Source organism: Rattus rattus, chromosome 1 (genome assembly GCF_011064425.1).
Source record: "Rattus rattus isolate New Zealand chromosome 1, Rrattus_CSIRO_v1, whole genome shotgun sequence".
NCBI lineage: Eukaryota > Metazoa > Chordata > Mammalia > Rodentia > Muridae > Rattus > Rattus rattus.
Genome location: NC_046154.1, coordinates 162,139,203 through 162,161,603, shown reverse-complemented (window position 1 = coordinate 162,161,603; position 22,401 = coordinate 162,139,203). Strand labels below are relative to the sequence as shown.

General features: G+C 48.0%; 1 protein-coding gene across 4 annotated transcripts in view; it reads right to left on the bottom strand.

Annotated features, from left to right (window-relative positions):
- The window catches only part of Syn3 (synapsin III), a 435,579-nt gene that overhangs the window by 382,132 nt on the left and 31,046 nt on the right, over positions 1 to 22,401 (bottom strand). For all 4 annotated transcript variants that reach the window (XM_032910230.1, XM_032910213.1, XM_032910225.1 and 1 more), the window contains exons 2-3: positions 21,178 to 21,640; positions 3,126 to 3,183 (exon numbers count right to left, since the gene is read on the bottom strand). In XM_032910230.1, the coding sequence (XP_032766121.1) occupies positions 3,126 to 3,183; positions 21,178 to 21,488 (369 nt within the window). In that variant the 5' untranslated portion in view covers positions 21,489 to 21,640. The remainder of the gene's footprint in view (positions 1 to 3,125; positions 3,184 to 21,177; positions 21,641 to 22,401) is intronic.

Genomic DNA, 22,401 nt, shown 5'->3' with positions numbered 1-22,401 from the left:
TCACTCTTTTCAGAATATCACTCTAGGGGCTAGCAAGATGGTTCAGTGGGTAAAGGAGTTGCTGACAAGAATAGGTTCCTGAGCGTGGATTCTTGAAACCCAAAGTAAGCATAGTGCAGTTGCAAGCATCTGTTTCTCAGTGCTGTCAAGCAGAGATTGAGAGACAGACCTGGGGAACTCCAGAGGCTCCCGAGACAGCTAATAGCATACACAGCAGCAAAACCAGAGCTCCTTACTCATGCAAAGGGGAAGAGGACCCCAGAAACAGTTCTATAGCCATCACACATGCATTACATACATGTTCCTATACCACCACCACACACATACACACACAGTCACACACACACACACACACACACACACACACACACACACACGACAGATCACTCTGGTTTTGGCATGAAGAGTAAAGTGGAGATTAGTAAACAAATAGATATCTAAGGCTATTGGCTGAAAGTTTGGATGACTTCAACCAAAGTAGATCTGTGACAATTTGGGAACAGCAGTGAAAAAGACTAGGGAATTGTAAGATATGGAATCAAGAGGGCATAACAGAGGGTAGGTGTGGGGACAGAAGGAGACTTACAGATTTGCAGCCATGGTGAAAGGTCCAGGTGGCACTCTCCACTGAGAGAGGGGCAGGGGAAGAAACTAAGTCCTATATTGCAGTCAAACAATGAGACCATGTCTAATCCTGTACTGGCCAACTTCCTCTGCCCTTGGGTTACAACCCCACATGTTCTCCATGCTACGAGCTCCACATGGTGAGAATCCATCTACTCTTCAATCCAATTCAAAAAGCACACCTACCTCAAAGCCATTTCTGTTTATGGACAGGGCCACTGCTTCTTGATCCTTTCCCACATGAGCAATCCAGCAGAGTAGACACTGGCAAATATTTGTAAAATGAACAAAAATAGCCTGCTTTTCTGGCCGTGGAAGGAAAATTAGTAGACATTGGATTGACTTAAAAGCCACCAGATCATACTGAAGTTCAAACTGTAGGTGTTTTAACATGAAGCCAACTCCATCAATTTGATGCTCAGAAGTTTTCCTCCCTTCCTCTGACTCACAGAGATCAAAAAACCAAAAAAGTGCAAGGGGTGGGGGTGGGAGTTAGGCCATTCCTGTTCTTGCATTCCAAATGCTGTTTCTTCCAGTTAATTTTATTCTTATTCACTGAAGAATGACAAGAAGAAAATGATGAGGAGGAAAGATGGTGGTGGAATGGAGTAGGAGGGAAATAGAGGAGGGGGGGAGAGGACAGATAATCACTGTCTCAACCACTATCAGCACAAGAATCAGTAGGGGGAGGAGGCATAGAGTGAGAGAGAGCAGGAAAAAGGAGGACAAAGAAGGTAAAATGGAATGAAAAGGGAGAGAGCAAGGAAGATAGAGAAGAAAGAGAAGAAGAGGAAGAGAAGGACATGCCCTGTCCGTAATGCAATCCTACCTGTACGCCCACCATGCATCACAAGCTGATGCCACTGTTATCAAGAGAGCACCGATGAAGAGCTGGAAAGGGCTCAATCAGTGCTCAGCCATGAAAGTTCATTGCTCCTTGCTGTGATGTGCTCTCCTAAGGTTGAGTACAATGCTCATACAAAGGACTGTCTCAGGTTACTTATTTGTGGAGTCCCTGGTCAGGAATCAGGAGGTCTAGAGTCCAGTCCTGATTTCCCATGCTATTTGACCTAATCAATGTTTCTTTCTACATAAAATAACAGAGCTGGATATTGAGAGCATAATAGAGAGAAATGGTAGTCCCAATTCTGCTCTTTTTTGATGTTTCAAATAATTTAATCCCAGCTACAATGACACAAGAAAATGTTGACACAGGGAGATTAAGCCACCTGCTCAACACCTAGAAACAAGAGAGTCCGGATTCAAACATAATGCTCTTCCCCTATGGTGGTCTGAATGAGAATGGCCCTCACAGGCTCATGTATTTGGATACTTGGTCTCCAGCTAGTGGAGCTGTTTGAGAAGGATAAGGAGGTGTGGCCTTGTGGGAGGAGGTGTGTCACTGGAGGCTGACCTTGAATTTTCAAAAGACTTTCCACTCCCAGTGTGTCTCTCTCTGCCTGCTACTTGGAGATCAAGATGTGAGCTCTCAGCTGTTCCTGTTGCCTTTGCCCTACCATCATGGACCTATAGCCCTCTGAAATCCTAAGCCAAATTAAATGCTTTCCATTTTAAATTGTCCTGGTCATGATATTTTGGTCACAGTCATATGAAAGTAACTAATACTTCTACAATACTCCATAGTCAAAGTCAAAGCAGATACCTTCAAGCCATGGGAAAAGATGAAGCACATGGCTTTCCACCTGAGCATCTCTACTTGTCTCAGTTTTGTAGCATGACTTCCTTTTAATATTTCTCTTGTAGAAAAGTTCTCTATCTGTGATGGTTATTCTTGGCTGTCAACTTGACTAAATCTGGAATGAACTAAAACCCAAACTGCTTGGTACACCTATGAGAGGTTTTTTATTATTTATTACATCATTTGAAATGGGATGATACACCTATTATTCAGATCTTTTTAGGTGAGAAAATCCACCTTTGATTTGGAACAAACTTTCTGCTGGCAGCATGTACAAATGACACGAAGAAGAAAGCTTTCACCCTTTGTGTGCTTGCTGTTACTCTTGCTGGAAAATCCATTCCTTTACTGCCGTTAAAGCCTACTCCTTTGGAATTCTGCCATATACTAACCAGTTGAGCCATCCAGCCTCATAGACTGAACAACTACTGGAATCAGACCTTCCATCCATAGAAAGCCATTTTTGGAGTTGTTGGACAACAGCCTATAAGCTTCTCTAATAAATTCCATTCACACACACACACACACACACACACGCACACTCACACACAAACACACCAGTTCTATTGTTCTGATCCCCTAGAGAACCCTAATTTATATGCTACCTACAACCAAAAGGTTGCAAAATTAGTGGACAGGAAGATTCTGGAACTTTATGAGACTCATGAGTACAGTCCAGGATTTTTCTGGCAATCTTTATTCATTATGACCACATAAAATGGAAGCAAGGTTGCTCTTGGAAATGTCCCCTGTTCAGAAAAGGGCAACTGTGGAAAGAGCTGGGGAAGGAGCCACCACGTACCTGTTCCACCCGGATCTCAATGTCGCCATTCACTTTCTTCCCATGAAAATATTTCGACCTGAAAGGAGACCAAGAGATTTGCTCAGTAAGGATCCATGCCTTTTCTTCTGTTTTCCAAAGGCCTAGAGGTGTGAGTCAAGACACAGGCCTCATCTGGCTCTGTCCTCCCATGACCACCTTGGTGTTTGAAGACAGAATGGAGGAGGACAGAAGGAAGAGTGGGTGGGAAGACGGGAGATTCAAGTTCTGGTTCTGCCCAGTAACTTGGCCTCCTTTGACTCAACTGCAGCCTTTAAAAGAAAGCCATGCTTCCTATGTCTATGAGTCATTTGAAAGGCTCAACGAGAAAAGGAAAACATAAATAACACAGTTTGGTGCTGTTTCATTAAATTACACATATGCACTGCTGATCCACCTGCTTTCTCATCTTCTGGTTCATGTCCATCTGTTAACCACTAGTCTTTTCCTCTAGCCACTGACCCTTCCATGTCTCTCTTCCACCAACCACCTATTGAGGCAAAGGAGTAGACAATATTCTTCAGTTGGCATTTTGTCTAGGCTCCGCCCCACAGTTACCTGGCAACAGCCAGGTATGCCTAACTCATTATAAAAGGGGCTGCTTGCCCCCTCCTCTCTTGCTCTCTTGCTCCTGCTCACCCTCTCCTCATTCCCCACCCCCTTTCTCTCCATGTGCTCATGGCCAGCCTTCCCTCCTCCTCCTCCTCCTCCTCCTCCCTTCCTCCTCCTCCTCCTCCTCCTCCTCCTCCTCCTCCTCCTCCTCCTCCTCCTCCTCTCCCCATTCCCTGAATAAACTCTATGCTATAGTATACTGTCCTTGTGTCTGGTCCTTCAGAAGGAAGGGACGCCTCAGCATGGGTCCACATGGGCACCCTGTTCCCCCACACCTGACTGCATCTCCACCAATCATATTCCCTCTCTCCTTATCTTTTTATAGAACACAACACTTGTGACCTCCCTCCCTGTCCCTGCAGACCTCCAATCTTACTGCTCAGTCCCTCCCACTTGCTCACTCCGTAAGGAACCTACTCCTGACCATAGATCGGACACATGCTGTTTTTCCCACTGCTGATTACAGGTATGGTTAGAAGCAATAACTGTGCTTAATACCTGTATCCCACAGAAGGACAACAGGACTTCAACCAGTTTTATCCCAAACACACAAGAGTACTTCAAACACCACAAGACTGTGCAACACACAAGAGTGCAATTGAATGAATGAATGAATGAACGAATGAATGAACGAATGAATGGACCAGTGGGTTGTACGGTTGAATCTGTGGCCTTTTTCCTTTAATGTATACAAGTACAATCACGAGGCAGGCATTTTTATTTCTGTGCTATCAGGGAGGAAACTCAAATCCCAGAGACTAAAGCTTGTAGATCTTAAGGGGAGTCTGCCTCCAGGTATTTTCCTGTGTCTCTGCTTTCTTCTGCTCAACCCTGAGGAATCTGGATAGAGGGTGCATAGGGCATTAGGTATTGTTCCATACACAATGCTAAAGAGCCAGTTTGCATTTCCCACTTTGCACTGCGTTTGCAACGAAACAAATACCTGAGTCACCTGTGAACCAGGCACTACATTAAGCATTTCCATAAACCCTCTTAGAGATGGCAGCAGTGATTTTCTTCCTCCTAGCTCATCCTCTCCTTTCTCCTCAGCAGAAACATTCACAGGTTAGCACATAAAACTGTAGTCCTGAGTCTCCCCTATGTAAGCTGTGGTCATACGACCCAGTTCTAATCAATAATTTGTAAGCATCGCGTTCATGAACCTTGCCTTAAGTCTTGTGATTCTGTTCTTTTCCCTGGAGGAGGGAACTATTTTCTCAATCTTCTTTTGTGAAAGGAGTCTTCCTACAAACTCTCAGACTGCTTCCTTCTGTCTGTGCTCATGCCCCCATCGATTCTCAGCCAATGCCAGTACAACCTCCCTCTCCCAAGCCTTCCAGCACCCTTGACTGACAGCTTCAATATTCATGGTACTTTTTCTTACAATGTTGTCAGGCTAAAGTGTCACTGAGGCTGGACTTTCATGGGACAGGGGTGGGTGGTATGACTTGAAAGTAAGGTTCTACTTTGCTTCTTTCCCATTGGTGCTCTTCAATGTGTGTGCAGCCTCACACGACGCAGACTTTCATCGAGAATCCTCAACAAGGGAGTCAGCACATCCCATCCCACTTCCTGTATTTGTGGGGGCTGAGAAAAACCAGCAAATATCCTATGAGGTGTATGACTAATATTTCAAGTTGATAAGCATTCTAATCAACAAGACCTTATCCAAAAGCAACTTAGAGATGACAGGGCTTTTGGCTTATAATGCCAGGTTATAGCCCAGCATTCTGGGAAAGTCAAGGTCTGAACTGAAGCGTATCCATAGTCAAGAGTAAAGAGAACATGAATTCATCCTTGCCTGCTTGCTCTCAGCTACCTTTCCTTAGTAGGGAATGGTACCTCTCACAATTGGCTGGGTTTTCCCGATTTACAATTAGGACAATCCATCCACAGCCATGTCCACGGGCCAACCTGATCAAGTCAGTTCCTGGGCTGATGTTCTCAGGCAATTCTGCATTGTGGCAAGATGACACTTAAAACGAATGGCCACAATGAATAAAGCTAGAGAATGTTTAAATAAAATATCTGGATCCCTTCTCTGATGACTATAGCTCATAAGGACTCATCCAGACCTTAGCAGCATAGCACTGGGCAGCTCTTGGTTCTTGGTCTCAGCTCACATCCTTCCCTAGTTTCCCAGTCACTCTCCATTCTCTGTTCTTCACTCCATACCCAGGCAGATTCTAGGGTTCTTCTTCCTAGTGCTTGACTTTCCCATCAACCCCAGGAGGGAATGGGGTAGGGTCACCCCCCATATCCTGCAGATGCAGAAGTTGCCATTCAAGGTCTCATAAATTTTCCAGCTGTCCCATAGTTTCAGATGTCCAGGATTCAGTAAAATTCCTTCCTAATGGGGATGCTGCTGTTGTTGTTGCCCTCTGTTTTGCCAGGCTGTCTCTCTCTCACCTTCCAGAGTCCTCATAGGTGCTATCTGCTCTCTTGGTTTCCTTAGCAGCACCCCTATCTGGCTAGGCTGGGTACCCCTTCCTCCACAGCCAAGCATATTCCCTTAACCTTACAGTACTGCTTTGCCTTGTAATTATACACTACAATCTCTCCTCTGCCTCCAAACACCCAGTGTGTGAGGTCTGTTTCAACAGCCACTACACAGGACAGCCCCTTGTGACACGGCACAGGACTGTGCTTCCTACATGCTGGCCAGGTAAGGAAATGCCTCCCTTGTCCCTACATCCAGATCTTCCTTGTGACCCTCTATTGCCACCTACTGGCCAATTGTTGCAATTACTCACAAATCTACATCTGATTATAGGGGTCATTGTGTGTATGTCCAACCTGTAGGACTGACAGTCAGCCTTGGACTTGATTCCAAACTGGAACCCAGACTGTTCTGCATTGTATGCCTCCCAAGCAGCTCCTGCCTCAAAGAGGCCTCACCTTCCCAGGAGTCTTTGGAATGTTTAGTGCTGGGGCTGGCAGGCTGTCTCAGGCTGAGGTGAGGGTCAGGCGGTCCATCCCTCTGCCTGGCTGGGAGTCAGAAGTCTGTCTCCTGCTGGGCCACACAGACTGCTGCCTTCTTGCTGGGGGCTGGGGGTGGGGATGGTGGTGGAAGGATGGGCTAAATCAGGCTGGAGCTGCCTCAGAACAGCCCTGTGTGGCAGAGGGAAGGGGAGGGATGGCATAGAATTCGAGATGCCCTGTGGGTGGAGGCCAATGTCTCTGCTGTTGACTGGCTGCTCGACCGACCTTGGTTTAAACAGATGGATCCACGTTGTCCAATGGCTTTGTCTTCCACCAGCAGCCCCATCCCAGTGCCCTAATATGTCCACGCTCATAGCTCCTTGAATAACTCTGCCAATCAACCAAATCCATGGTCCTGCCCTGTGAAAGGGGGTGGGAGCACTGGATTCCAGGAGGCTTCTGTCTCTGTGGGTGGCCTCATATTTTACTGACACACTGAAGGCAGCAGGAAGGAGAATATTGCAAACTAGGCTGCCTGGGGCGGGAAATACCTACTTTGGGGCCCCAGGATGTGGTGGCATGTGACAAAGATTTATGAGGAGTGGGCACTGCATTCTTTTCCTGCCTCAGGCAGGGAATGAGCACAGATGGGATCTACCTGTGTCAGAGCAGGGCTCCCGGACAGATCCATCCGACCATGGAGCCAGTGAGGCCAGGCAGCATCTCTTACTGGATCCCAGAGCTTGAGGATTCTGCTAGCCCAGCCAGCCAGCTGGGATCCTCTTCCCACCTTCCTGAGTCCCGGAATGTAGCAGGGGCAGCATGGTCACTCATTCACCAGAGTCCCCAGGGTTTAACTCTGGTTCTCACACTTGTGCAGCAAGTGCTTTACCCAGCAAGCCAGGCCCATAGGCCCAGGAAGCCTCTGCATGATTCAACCTGCAGCGCTGGACCATCTGCTCTGTGCAGAACCTTCAGGCTCCAAGGAACCAACCAGGAAGACCACACAGGGCTCACTCCCTCCCAGGAGGCAGTGACACACAGATGTGTGATAACCATCAGTGCAGCAGCACAGAGATCCAGCTTGGTCCAAAAGAAGCCCTCTGCCCAGCCTTGGATGAGAAGCAAGATGAGAGGCACGTGTGGTTCTGGTGAGGTGGCCCAGCCAGTCCACCAGCTAATCAGCCCATCCAGTATTTGGTGCCTATTCTTTGCCAGGGCCTAAGACTTCAAAGGGGTGTGTGTGTGTGTGTGTGTGTGTGTGTGTGTGTGTGTGTGTGTGTGTAAGCATGTAGAGGAAGACCTGGTTTGGAGGTGGGGCAGGGTTTCTGATACCTGCTATAGATAATTTGGGGCCACTCCATGCCTCCTCCTCTGAATAATGGGGATGTAGAAGATTAATTGTAAAGGTGGTGAGAGGGTTTACACGAAGACTCACATGCAAAGGCACGCTGGAGGCTGCCAAGAGTACAGCCGTAGGCTACTGATTCCGGGTGTCTGAGTGAGGCTTCACCTTGCCGGGAGAAGCCGAAGGGTCTTCTGGCTGTAGAGACAGACCCAGGTCCTATTTAGCTTTGCCATTTATATTTTGATGTTGTCTCAGTAAACACCACCACCACAGTCCAAGTTCTTTCATTGGTAAATATTAGGAGAAAAATTACTACATCTGCCATCTGGGTCAGGGACTCCAGGACAATGCTGCTGACACATAGCAGGTGTTTTGCTAACATTCAGCGCGTCCCTTTTGTTTTTCTGCATGAAGAAGGTTGAGAAGATTTATTATCTATCTATTCACCCTTACAAATATTTAGTATCCATCAATAAACATTATTTATCCATCCACCTAACTCATGCACCCATACACCCATTCTCCCAACTGCTTATTAAAACATCTATCCATCCTTCCTCCTTCTTTACTTTGTGCTAAGTATCATGTTGGTCTTTGCAATGGCACTGAATAAAATGTCCAGTCAGGCAGAAATATTTTTACATCATACTGGAAGACAGTCCTTGAGGAAGACAGAGATCCAGAATTTACCTTAGCACCTCTATCTTTTACCTCAGGTCCCCGACAGGTGGATCTTGCAGAGTCCATGGTCTCATTTTGACAGGGTGAATTGTAAACTTGTCCTTTTGTGTGTGACGGGGGTGTGGTGTATGCTAACATGAACATGGGTGTGTGCAGACGTGTGCATGTGGAAGCCAGAGGAGGGCATCGGGCACTCTTCTCTATCAATCTATACTGGCCCCGAAGACAATCTCTCTCTGAGCCAGGAGGCCCCACTTACCCTCCTTTGCCTGTGCGTTCCAAGGACTGGGGTTACGGGTCTGTGGGAAACCATGCTGGGCTTTTTATGTGGGTGCTAAGAATCCAAACTCAGCAAGCTCTCTGAGCCATGGAGTCACCACTCCCACCCCCACCCCCTTACACACCCATACACACACCTTTTACTTTTCAAATACAGAATTCATTTTAAAAGCCTGGCTTTCCTTGAGTATTAGAAACACGGAAATATCTGGCCTGTATTCCCAACTGGCAAAAGCTGGCTGAGTGGCCTGCAGCTGCTGCCTTTAGGGGGGACACTGGCTGTCACAGCCAGCACTGTCCCCATGGTTCCCAGTCATCTCCCTGCAGCTGAAGCCGAATGGCTGATGCCATTTGCCATGGAGCCTAAGCTGCTGTTTACCTGACCACAGGGAAATGTTTCTTCCCACCTGTGCTTGTTCCCATCCACAAGTCCCCAAACTGACTGCTGTGTTTCCACAGGCAGCCTCTGACTAAGCCAGTTTTTCACATGGTAATTAACTTCTCAGAGACCTTCAGAAAACCCAGCAGAAGAGTGGACAGGAATCCCCATCCCTTTTCTGTCATGGCAGATGATTCCCTCCTGCCAGGGAGCACATCAGAGGCTTCTACAGACCTTGGGGAGAGAGATATTAGGTAATGAGGCTGGCATCTGCCCAGAGACATGCCTTTCCAGGGGCCATGTTGTAACCAGTGGGGTAAAGTCTGGGGACACAGCTTTGAAATCTCTATTGCCTAAGCAGAAGCAGGTCTCTAAGGGGTTCTAGAAAGAAGGTCACTGGGAGGGCCTGGGCTAGAAAGCCAGGCTGTGGAGGGTGAGGCAACATTTGCAACTAGGCTGTGGAATTCCTCAGAGAAGAACGAGGCAAAGGCATGATTCAGGTAAGACAAAGGCAAGAGGAGAAGAGCAAACGCTTGAGTTTGGAGCCTTCTCTAAGGGTTTCTAGAATAAGATCGTTGGGGCTTGAGCCCTTCATGACTTTCACAAATGAGCAGCCAAACCAAATTTGGGATCTTCTACATCATGGGAAACTCACCCTTTTCCCACCACCACTTGATCTCCGCCAGCTAACTGTACTCATACTGAGCTGCACGTGTGCCTGGCCTGCTCTGTTCATCAAGTTGAACTTCATCTCCATCTTCCACTGCTCCGTCAGTGGTCTTGTTTCTATTCACTGAAATCATGTAGTAAGCCCTCTGTTTTGATAGCTTCGAAGGTTGGTTTTCCATCACGGTCAAAAAGCAGGTTCCTGGCTCCATTCTAGCCATTCAGAGTCCACTGTGGTAGGTGACAGTTTCTCTTGGCCTGCCTTGGATCCATTGAATGCTTGTCTAGTAGTGATTCTCCCATTCATATTGGTTCATGTCCTGACAGAACCAAGCCTCCCTCCTGTAGACAACATTGGTCTGTCAGAAAGTCTTCTCAAGAGAGAAGGAGTAGATGAAGCCAGGCTTAATTTTCCACCAAGAATTTGTTTTTAAGTTGCAGAGGCAAACATGTGTGTATGCATGCTGTATGCAGATCTCTGGAAGGGCCTCACAGGTTGACGTTTCCTAGAATTCCAATCATTATGCATTCTTTCCCTTCTAAGAACTTCACCATACATATCTAGTAAAAGCTCATTTTACTTATGCTGGCCAAAGGTCCTTCTCTCCATGAGAAAGAACCTGACCTTATGCAACAAGTTCCGGGTGGTAGCTGGAAATAATCACTCTAAGAGGAACGCTCGTTAAGAGACATGGTCTTCACACATCACTTGGTGGTATATCTAAGGAAACAGGTGCTCTGGGATGGAAGGTGCCCTTTACATTTGAGATCTCACGGCTCAGTCAAGCTCTTTAGAGAGACAGCAGAAAGGAAGAGATTTAGGGGGAAAATATATCCACATTCGCTTCTGTTCAAAGACATTTTCCTTGTATCTTCTAGCTAGGTTCCAAGGGTGAAGCTTTCCCCCAGGATTCCACACAAGCAGGGTGGCGGTAACAATCTTTCTGTTTCCCCTTCCTCTGTCTCTACTCACAGAGGCTGGGTAGGAAGCTGCAGAGACACTGGCCCTTGGATTGGACAGCATGAAGACCTCACGAAGAAGGGTCAGCACTTGAAAAATTCTTCAAGTCAAAGGGCTAGGGGCTTGGGTGCCACACAAGGCCTTCACTGTGTGTGTGCATTGTCTCCCTGATAAAAGGGGCCGGGCCTGGGAAAACTGAGCCGTCTCCAGGCAACAGAACTGGTTGATGGGGAATGTCCAGGCCCCTCCCCTCTCCCTGGACACTAGGGCAGGGAGAAATACAGAGAAGGAAGGCAGAGGTATAGGGCCAGTACTGAAGCCCCGCAGGTGGGGTCAGGTGGAATGTTTGAGTTAATAAATAAAGCAAATAAGAGGTGACACCCCTTTAATGAGACCCCCTCATCGTCAGTTCACTAGAAGCCCCTTACAGTCCTCCGCATACAACAGTTGGCTGATGCAATGGAGGGCTTTATGGTGCCAACGGGCACGAGTTGTTCCCCAGAGCCGGGGGTCTACAGCAGAGCTGTGCATCCATGCTTTAACCTTCTCCGTTTACTCTAGGCCCAGCTGATTGGGTTGGAGCTCTCTCTGTGACTCAGGAATGACTGCCAGTCTGCCAGGGCCTAGACACCCCTCCTCCAGGGCTTCTGGACGCTGGCCCTGCAGCACAACCAGCTGAACTGAGAAGCATGCCAAGCAGCTTCCTTCCCCCTGGCTCCCAGGGCTATTATAGTCACAAGCAATTAGTAACTGCAATTAATAACAATTACCGTCCCAGGGCCTATTATGTCAGGGTGAGCCATGTACCCACTTCACCCGGGCCATTATCTTTACCCTGTAGCAAAGCTAGTCTGTAGTCCTGCCTGACAGAGGAGGAATGGGAGGCTGGGAGGTTAGACTTGACTAAGGTCTCATAACTGAAAGGGAGGGTAGGGAGCTAGGAGTCTGGCTGGAGACAGTGCTCTGGGCTTATCTCCCTCGCTGCTGCTGGTGATGTCAGAGAAAGCTGTGCTCTGAGGGTGGGGCCCAGCAGGAGACCTGATTTGACTCCCCAAACAGAAAGCAAGGTGCTTCAGAGGCTAGCCTCTCGCTGTTTCACATTTACCTTCCTCCCTGAAGGGGGAAAATACTGGACACCCCTTGAAATTCCAATTTCCGATAAACACACGTTTAGTAATATGTCAGTCTCATGCTTCACTGTATTTCCTTAGCCCTTTCACTAATAACCTAATAACACTAATAACTTGATAGCCTGTGTTTTTATTTCCTCACCCTGACGATCCTACTTTGATGGTAATCTTTATTGTCAGTGTGATGGCTTGCAGAATCACCAATGGAAACATAGCTTTGGGTGGCACCATCCCCTGGGCTGGATTCTCAGATGGTCTCCATGGAGAAAGCCAGCTAAGCACCAGCATTCATCGCACCCTGCTTCCAGATGCTGACACAATGTACCTGCCTCTCACACCTCCTGCCGTCCTTTCCCCCCACGATGGACGACTGCACCTTTAAAGTCTGAGCCCAGATAAACCCTTCCTCTCATAAGTTGCTTCGGATCAGGTATCTGGTCACACCTGACCACACCCTTCCCCTGCCCCTACCTGCTGGTGGCAAAGATAGCAGAATATCCTGGTTACTGTGGGACCAATTAGGCCCACTGCAAGCCCCCAGAGAGACGCTCCAAGGTGTCTTGTTGTCCAAGCACCCAGAAGTAGTCTGACCCCACAGTAGAAGACTGGAACCTTTCTGTTACCCTCTTTCTGCAAGGAGCCTTGGGAATACCAAGAAAGTAACAGGGAACACCCAAGTGTCTTCTGAGAGAGCCCTCCCAAGGCACCTTCAAGCCTGAACCTTCCTACAGAAGAAGCGGAAGCTCTTTGGTGTCTGTCTCTTCACTAATGAAATACCCAGAGTCTCACTGATCTTCAGTTGTGCTAGGCACTGTACTCAAAACACTAGCTGTTAAACAGGGGAGAAACAGCCCCAAGGCGGAACTAATGTTGGAAGCACGAGGTGGAGAAATTGCATGTGCTAAAAAACTCACGTGAAAGAGATGAGACAGGAACTCTTACTAGGGGCTCCATCATCCCCCGCCCCAGCCCCAAGGCCATTGAGGTGGGGACAGAGCTAGGACAATCACTTGCTTTACAAATACACAGGCTCACAAGCAAACTGGCCAAGACACAGAGTTGGCGAGAGTAAAGTGTGGGCCTTGATTCTGAGCTGCCACCTACCAGACTGGAATTCTCTAGAACTTAATCCTCTTCTCTGCTTACTTCTCATAGACATACGCATCTGACGTATGTTATGTTCCTGGAAGCAACAACTGTAATATCAAAGCAGGTAAAAAATGGGAAAGACCCTGCCCCAGCTCCCTTGGTACTATAAAAAGAGGAAAGGTATTCTCTGTGTGCACAAGAACAATTTTTACAAAACATTCCCTTTGCGGGTCTGAGATCATGAGTGTCTGGATGCATCATGCAAGGACCCCCTTTCCTCCCGGCCACTCAGAGGCTCTGGCAGGGTGAGGCTGCCTGGGTGGGGTAGGGCGCTTCCCTCCAGGCTGAGGTCACCGGTCTTCTGTGCTTGACCAATGAGGTGTAAATGGAGTTTTGCCACCATCCTCTCAGCTGTCAGATGCTGGATGTGTGTGTGTGTGTGTGTGTGTGTGTGTGTGTGTGTGTGTGTGTGTGTGTGCAGTGCAGAGCCTCCTCACACGCAGCACATGAGGTCCTGAACTTCAGGTGCAGATGGGAGAGCAGCAAGAACAGAGTGACACCCAGGCTTGTCCTCAAATGCCCTCGTTGGATCCCAAGATGCCCGTAACATCTGCTCTGGTTAGGACCACAAAGCTTTCTTATTTATAAGACAAGAATAGTATTAGTGCCCACACAGGGATTAGGAGGACTAAACTAGAGAATGGGTGGGAACCACTTAGCACAACACCTGACGATGGGAAGGGCACGAGGTCCTTAGTGTTCATTGTCAATTAATGGAATCCAGATTCCCCTGGGATGTGTACCTCTAGGCATGCCTGTGGGGATCACTGTAATTACATTAATTGATGGGAGAACAATCTTAATTGCGGGAGAGACCATTCCCTGGGCAGGGGACCCTGGTCTGTTTCAAATGGAGAGAACAAGCTCAGAGCAATGCACTTGCTCTTTCTGACTATGGGTTCTGTGTATGCAACCACATACCTTAAGTTCCAGTCCCCAAGGGTTCCCTAGTATAACAGGTCACAGACTGGAGCTGTTGGCCATAGAACAATCATGTCTTCCTCATGTTGCTTTTGTCAGAGTATTTTATCCCAGCCACAGGGAAAGACACTAAGTCCATTCATAAATCTATTCATGTAGTAATGAGGACACGGTCAGCCCTCAGAGTTTGTTGATCCTTGTATGTCTTTGCTTTTCTGTTCCATCCAAACTGCCCAGCATCTCCTTCATGCCCAGCATGGGAGGCTTGGGCAGGAAGGTGGATCTTATTCCCCCACCCCCAGCTCTGCCACTGTGGTTGCCTTGAGCAGGTATGAGGATCTTCTGCTGCTTCCTCACCGGGGAAACAGCCCGTGGTCAGTCCACTGGGAAGGGCTGCTGCACTGATGATGCCTGTGACTGCTGTGTAACTGTCTGCCCCAGACCCAAAGTGATCTTCTGTTAGGCTGAATGTGGGGGTGACAGCAAGTGGCCCTGAAGCATGCCACCAAGTTCAGTCCTCGTTGTCACAATCACACCTTGTCACTGCTAATGACTTGCCAGATCATTGCACATTTCCCTGTATCTGTCATCTGTGCTGCTCTTTGCGTAGAAACACAATGACACCATTAGGAGTGGGAAGGCCACGGGTGGGAGAGAAGACACAGGTGGGCATCTCAGTCTTTTTCACCCTAGAAGTTCAACATGCGCTCATCCGGGGCTACCATTAACTGTGCCCATTAACTGGGCCTTGCCAAGCAAATGAGGTATGACAGCCTCTAGGCTCCAGGCATGGTGGCTAAGGGGAACTTCAAAGGAAGGACACCCTTTCCACTTGTCAAAAAAACAAGGGGAGAGGGGCAAGCAGACGTAAGACAGTCATTGTTAGATGGAACTGCAGTCAATTTGAGAACAAAGTTAACTGAGAGGAGAGAGGAAGACCAGGACAAAGGCTTATCTGCACTTAGGGTCCCAGTGCCCCACCTCTCACTCCAGACAACCTGCAATCAGGATGGTTCACCTACTCCACCAGGCTATGGTCTCTGTAATTCCTAATGAACAGAATGGTTGGTATTTTGATATTCAAAACCAGGGCTCTGGTTGGTGCACCCACATATCTCCCTGCTTGCTTTTGTATGTGTAAATGTGCAAGGGGTATCTGTGTGTGTGTGTGTGTGTATGTGTGTGTGTAGTATGTGTGTGTATGTGTGTGTGTGTAGTGTGTGTGTGTGTATGTATGTGGTGTGTATATGTATGTGTGTGGTGTGTGTATGTGTGTGTGTGTGGTGTGTGTGTGTGTGTATGTGTATGTGTATGTATGTGTGTGTATGTGTGTGTATGTGTGTATATATGTGTGTGTGTGTGCGTGTGTGTGTGTGTGTGTGTGTGTGTGTGTGTATGTATGTGTGTATGTATGTGTGTGTATGTATGTGTGTGTGTAGTGTGTGTATGTGTGTGTGTGTGTGTGTGTGTGTGTGTGTGTATGTGTGTGTAGTGTGTCTGTATGTGTGTGTACATGTGTGTGTGTATGTGTGTGTATGTGTGTGTGTGTGTAGTGTGTGTGTGTGTGTGTGTGTGTGTATAGTATGTGTGTGTGTAGTATGTGTGTGTATATGTGTGTGTGTGTGTGTGTGTATGTATGTGTGTGTGTGAGTGTGTGTAGTGTGTGCATCTGCGGGTGCCAGAGGTAAGCCTCTGTTGTTCCTCAGCTCCTGCTCACACTGTTGTTGAGACAAGATCTCTCGCTGAACCTGGAACTTGCCAAGTAGGCTAGAATGGTGACAGCCATTGAGTCCCAGGGATCTCACTGTCTCTTACTCCACACTGCTAGATTACAAGTCTGTGCCACCACCTCAAGCTTTTCATGTGGGTTCTTGGGATTGAACTTAGGATCTTCTCAGCCTCTGCTTTCTCTATTAAAAACAATCCAAGCATTCACTTCTCAGGGACTCTAGCATATTGAAAAAGAGCTAAGATTTCATAGTATGGGGATTAGAATCGTGACCCCTTCCACTGTGTGTGTGGTACCACCGACTACTAAGGTCAGGTACTTCTAAGTTCATGATGTCACACCGATTAGACAGGGATAGAGACAGTGACACACACCGACTGTGCACTGAGTGTGCAGTGAGCTCTAGACAATACCAGAGACTCGTGAACAGCTTGAGGAAGAATTAGTCACTAGCTGCTGTGATGTGAGCCGCAAGGCTGTGGTGAAGAATGTGCTAAGTTACACCGGGGAGGTAGCAGCCAGCACTGTGAACAAGATGGTCACGTCAGAGGCGGCTCCCCAGAAAAGGCACCGTCTTTACCTATTCAAGCTTCTAAGGAGGAAGAGAAATCAGCCGGGTAAACGTAGTAAGGAAGGGTGTTTTGAGGAACAGGGAACAGAAATTGCTAGGACTTGGCACGCCTAGGAGTCACTCGTTTGCAGAGCCGGATGTGGTGCTGAAGACATACGCGGGGCTGGGGTGGGGTGGGGGGCACACGCTTATGACTTTAAACTTAAAAGTTTAGGCTGGTGATGCATCATCGAAGGGTGGAAGTCGATTTGTTTCCAGGGAGGGTTTAATGATGCTAGGTTGGAAGGTAACCAGGGGACAAGGTGCAGACTGGAATCATGAAGCCAGGGAAACTGCCGGAAATCTAGGCAAGGGAGCCAGTGCCTGCTGGGGCATCAGGCTGAAGAAAGCTGAGCTTGGAACCCGACTCACTAGCTCATTCCTTTCTCTTGTGGTTTCCAAGACTGACTGCTTTGTCCCATCCCAGAGGACAGACCTGCTATCCAGCCAGACCTCCAGTGGAATGGACAGAGCACTCTAGAGCCCCGTGGCATGGCCAGGTTCATCTGCACAAGCTGCATCTTGAAGTGTTCAGCCATGAGCCCTAGCAGCAAAGGTGGCTGGGGAATCTCAGTTTGCTCTCAGAAAATGCAAGCGCTACAAACCCGACCCAAATCAGAAGCCTATGGCTGAGAAAGGCTCAGGAGGAGAACACCCCAATACTGTTTCTCCCAAGGCGCAGGCCGTCAAACCGCCTTTAAATATTTATGTCTATTCTCATAAACTCTGCTGCTCTCAGCCTGGGGCAGAAGATCTGCGTTCCACCCCTCCTCCCCAGAGGATGTTGGTTAATGCAAAGATTGATTTCTGGTCCAAGAGCTGAGAATAAGTGATCAATGAGCATAAATCCATGATTGGGGCATCTGTATCATGCCTGTGTCAAGGCACACAGATTTTAAGACTGCCAGGGTGGAGAGGGTTGCCATGAAATGTTGTCATCCCGATAAAACATTGTCACTGTAACCATGACCACACAGACCCTTCCACACTCCATCAGAGAGAGAAGAGGTGGTGTCCACAAGAACCCACCCTTTCCTGAGGAGCTGATGACTGTTAATGGTTGCTGTGAGGGGGTGTGCCATTTTCTCCAAGGGTGTAGCCACTGAGGGACTAGATGCAAAGAAAAGTAAGGAAAACAGTAATAAAATGAATGCAAGGTCACTTTCCCAGGGGTGTGGCCAATACTCAGGTGGAATTGATTGGACCCCCAGGTTTGAAGACTCTGCCAGCTGGACTTCCAGAAGCGGCGTGCGTTTCCACCATGCTCTCTGCTTGCAGGGAAACCTCATGAGACAGATTGGACCAATGGAGAAGGACAGTCGCAGGGCTGAGTCTAGGAAGGGTCAGGAGGAAGCTGACAGCAGTGTTCTTCTGGGGTTGAGGGGTAGGGTCACCCTTAGCCCTGACAGTCTGAGCCCCTCTCATTATCATCTCAAAAGGGAAGGAAGAGGCTGTGGGAGCTGGCTTCTCTCTTTCCCAACTTCCTCCTCCCAAGATCTTCACACAGAGCAGGAGGAGCTGGGAAGCAGCAGGACCTGGGGGCAGCTGGCTCTGCCAGGACACACTGGACCATGGGGCTAGCCTGCCACCTGCTGGCTAAATTTGGTAGCTGGAGCCAGGCATTTTTGGAGACTTCAACAGGTAGGACTGAGAATCTTCTGGTGTCTCTGCAAGCCGTTAGTGCTGGAAACAGTCTCCCTACATAGCAAGGGCTGGCCTTGAACTCACAGTTCTCTCAAACTCAGCCTCCTGAGTGCCAGGATTACAGTTGTGCCCCACCACAACCAGCAAGACGGATTCTAAGGCGCCCAGGGAACATTAATTTGGAGACAGCTGGGAATGCCACTGAGATGCTCAGAAGTTAGAGAGGCCATAAAGATTTAAGAACGGAGCTCAAAGGAGAGGCTGATGCGCCTGTGTTAGGAAGTCTCCCAGTCACAAACATTCAGTGAATATGGAACCAACTCCCAGGTAAGCCCAGGAGCTTCAGTTTCTTTTTCCCCATCAAAGGGCAAGAAGAATGCCAGAAACCAAGCACTGATGTTCTTAAGACCCAATTAAAGTGTGAGCAAGTGATAAATGTCTCAACACATCGAGAGGCTGACTACTCAGGCCAAAATTGTTATCTCCACCCTGACTTCCAAGGGAGCAGCACCTAAGACTTCTACACTACTAATCCCTATACATAAGGAGATCCATGACCAAAGTCAAAATTTAAAGGCTCCTTGACTGGGGCCACAAGCTGGGTCCCAGCCTTGTTCACTGTGCTTTGTCCCAGTACCACAACTCTGTGAGCAGATACAGAGCAGTAAGATCTGCTTAGCAGGGGCTGAGCAGGAAGGAAATGCCATCAGGAAACCAGACACAAGGGGATGAACCCTGTCCTATCTGCACAATACTGGGGATGAAGACATAAATCAAGAACGCCTGGAAGGTGCTGATGTCATGATTAACGACATACAGAGAGGGCCACAGCTCTCTACAACAGGATGCACATATGCATCAGTGCCACTTACTACTTATCCAAAGACTTTTGTATTGACTTTCACGTTACGTACTCCCGTAAAGGTCCTTGAGGAAGTAGGTACCACATTTAGGCACAGTAAGTCACAGGAGTTACAGAGCTGCGAGGAGGATTGAAGGATAGGACGGAATGTGGCATAGCTGTAACCCAACCACTGTCTCCATTATTAAATTTCACTTCCGAACGGGAAGCAACTGTCTTGACGAATATTGAGGGAAAGTTAAGGCAACGAGCACAGAATAAGGTCAAACGTCTGGTTAGGTGCTGGGGAGATGGCCTAGTGAATAAAGTGTTTGACTTGCAAGTCTCGGGGGACTGGAGGTCAGATCCCTGAACCCATGTAAAAGTCTGGAAGGCATGGTGGACAGCTGTACTCGCAGGCTTGGGGAGGCAGACGCAGGGAATCCTGATGGTGTAAAGGGGTAGGGCAGTTAGCTCATGCAGGGTTGGTAAGCTCTGGGTTCACTGAGAGATCCTGCCTCTAATAAAGAGCTGAGTGGTTCAGGACAACACTTGACATCAACTTCCAGCCTCTATACATAGAGCATATTTGCTAATGCACGTGCATGCACCCACATACATGTGCACACACATACAAACACGCACACACATCACACACAGATATACTCATAGAACAAAAAGGTTGGATTAAGTAGAAACTGAGACTCCATGGATAACACAGCCAGTTGATTGCTGGGTGATGGGCAGGAGCTTTGCCCCTGGACGAGGGCCTGGGAGCAAAACCTCTGAAGCCACCCAGCCTGAAGAGGAGAATCCTAGCATGCAGCAGGCTCAAGCGAGCCTGTGATCAAAAGCCTTTGAGAAAATAGAAGACAACTCAGACCGGATCAGACAGAGGCAACTTCCAGGCCACCCTGGATGTTAAAGTCAGATCATTTCTAGTTGGGGTGTGGGGGCTCATATCTGTAATCCCAGAACCCAGGAGGCAGGAGTAGGAAGCTCACCCATGAGTTTGAATTCAGTCTCGGTTGCATAGTGAATTCCAGGCATAAAGCAATTAACAGTAAAGAGGTCACTTCTCATCAGAAAGATGAGGCCTGCCGTCTAAATCGGCTCAACATGTTTTAGCATCGCGACCATTAGGAATGCATTTTGACTAAAGGAGCAGCTTGGACTCCAAAGCAGAGGCTCAGTCGCCCCCAACCTGATTCTACTTTCCCAGGGGTGCTGGGTGCTGACCTCGTGCCAGTGTTTGGAGTTCTGGAGATGTTCACACATGAGTTTGACCCACCCCCGACCCCCAACACTGTGCATGGGTCTACCATCAGAACAACTCTGTTTGCACAGGCTCAGCTCTGCTCTGGACATAGAGCTTCAATTTCTCCATATTTGGGTCTGATCTCCTTAACTGTAAACTATGTCTTCTGAGACTTACAGTATTTGTCACCTCTCAGGATCACAAAGTTGGGGTATAGACTTATTCCTCAGAGGAAGCCCCACACGAGCACCTCACCTGCCCCCATGTAGCAGCTTGTACTGACCCGGTGCCCTGTGATCAGTCACTTGCTGACTGACTACTGCTTTCAGAACTTACTGTCTGGAGGAGGCTAGAGAACTGGTCAACCCCACCCAGTAGAGTATCAGAAGTCAAGCTGATGGGAGAAGTGTGATGTAAGTGTGGGTAATCTATTCCCAAGAGTTAGGCTAAGAACAGTGAGCCTCTGGTGATTCGTGTACCTTTTTAACAACCTCATTTTGGCAGAGCAGAAGGTAACTTGGGAAACCTTGGGAAGTGTATTTCATGCTGAAGAACTTTGCTTGTTCAGAAAGGTCCTATGGTTTCCCTGCTGTGTCTCCAGAACATTTGAAGCGAGCAAGCGTTTCCCATATCAAAAACTTTCAGGCATTTGTAGCTTATGCATGGAACTGTCCAGACTTGGGGCCTCTGTCATTTATTTCAGAGTTCTTAGACTCGGAATTTGCAGATGGCTCTGCCAGTATAAGGCCCCTAGCAACAAAACATATAGCCTGTCTTTGATGAACTCCTCCTGTTCCCAGCTAGCCTCAGAGACGGTGTAAGCCTCTTATAACACTGGCTTTCTATTCTTTCCTCCCAAGAGGTGAGATAGCCCCATCCAGAGTCCATCCCAGAGGCTACTTACCAGTCTGTGTGGGCATCATCGATGACCAACAAGATCCTGGGTCTTTGAACCACAGGTGTGACAGGAGTTGGTGGTTCCATTAGCCCTGTTGGGGCCTGTGGGGTCTGTTTCATGGCACTGGAGAAGGAGCTGAACAGGCTGGATCCTGGAGAAGAGAAGGAGGCAGCCAGGGGCTGGGGGTGCCTTCTCTCTGTGGCTGGGGATGCTGGGGAGCTACTGGAGCTCTCTGGGCGCTGCAGGTCCGGCATGTAGCCATTGGGCAGGTTGGCCACAAAGCTGCTGTCTGACAGCCGCCTCCGGAGGAAGTTCATGGCTGCGATGGATGGGAAGCCTCCTTCCACACAAAATCAGCTAGATGAGGTTTGAAGTGCAGGTTGCCAGCTACAGGAAGCTGGAGGCTTGGGGTCAGAGGATCCCGGGGCTTCTGCACCACCAGAAGTGGGCTTCACAGGACTCTGTTTACCTGTTGAAAACAAGCCAGCAAGCACATTAGTGGAACCAGCTACCTTCTGTTTAAAAGCAAATAGATAAAACACATTTCCATCTCATTGCTGGTGGCTGTGCAAACCGGAACACACTTTTATAGAGTAATTTGGCAATATGCTTTAAAAGCCTACGATTTCCATTTCCAGGGATTCTACACTAAAAAAAAAAAAAATCTAAGAAACAGGTAAATACTTCATGTATGACTAGATTAATTACAACCTTATTGACAACATTGGGAAGCAACCCAGTATTCAGCCACAGGATAGTGCAGTCACTCGAATTTTTTCTGTTCATTCAAAAGGAGTTCAGATGAAGCATCTTCAATTACTAAGTCTCATTCTGTATTATTAAATATATCAAGCCTGGGTATGCTGGCACATGCTAACAACCCCAGCTACACTGAAGGTAGAAACAATTAGGTCAATAGTTCAAGGTCTGACTGGACTATAGTGAGTCCAAGTCCAGCTTGAATATCTTAGCAGGAGGCTAGAGGTAGTCTCCAAATTAAATGGATAAATAAATATAAAAATTAAAACTGAAATGGCCGGGGCAGAAAGCTCAGCGATAGAGAGGCCTAGTATGCACGAAGCTCTAAGTTGGATCCCTAGACCTGAAGAAAAAAAAAAAAATCATAGTTGCTCTGATTTAAACCAGCCAAAGACCAGACAAAGAAAGAGAACTTCAGATCAACTGTGTTTGAATATCGATGTGAAAATTCTCAGTAAAATTCTGGCATAG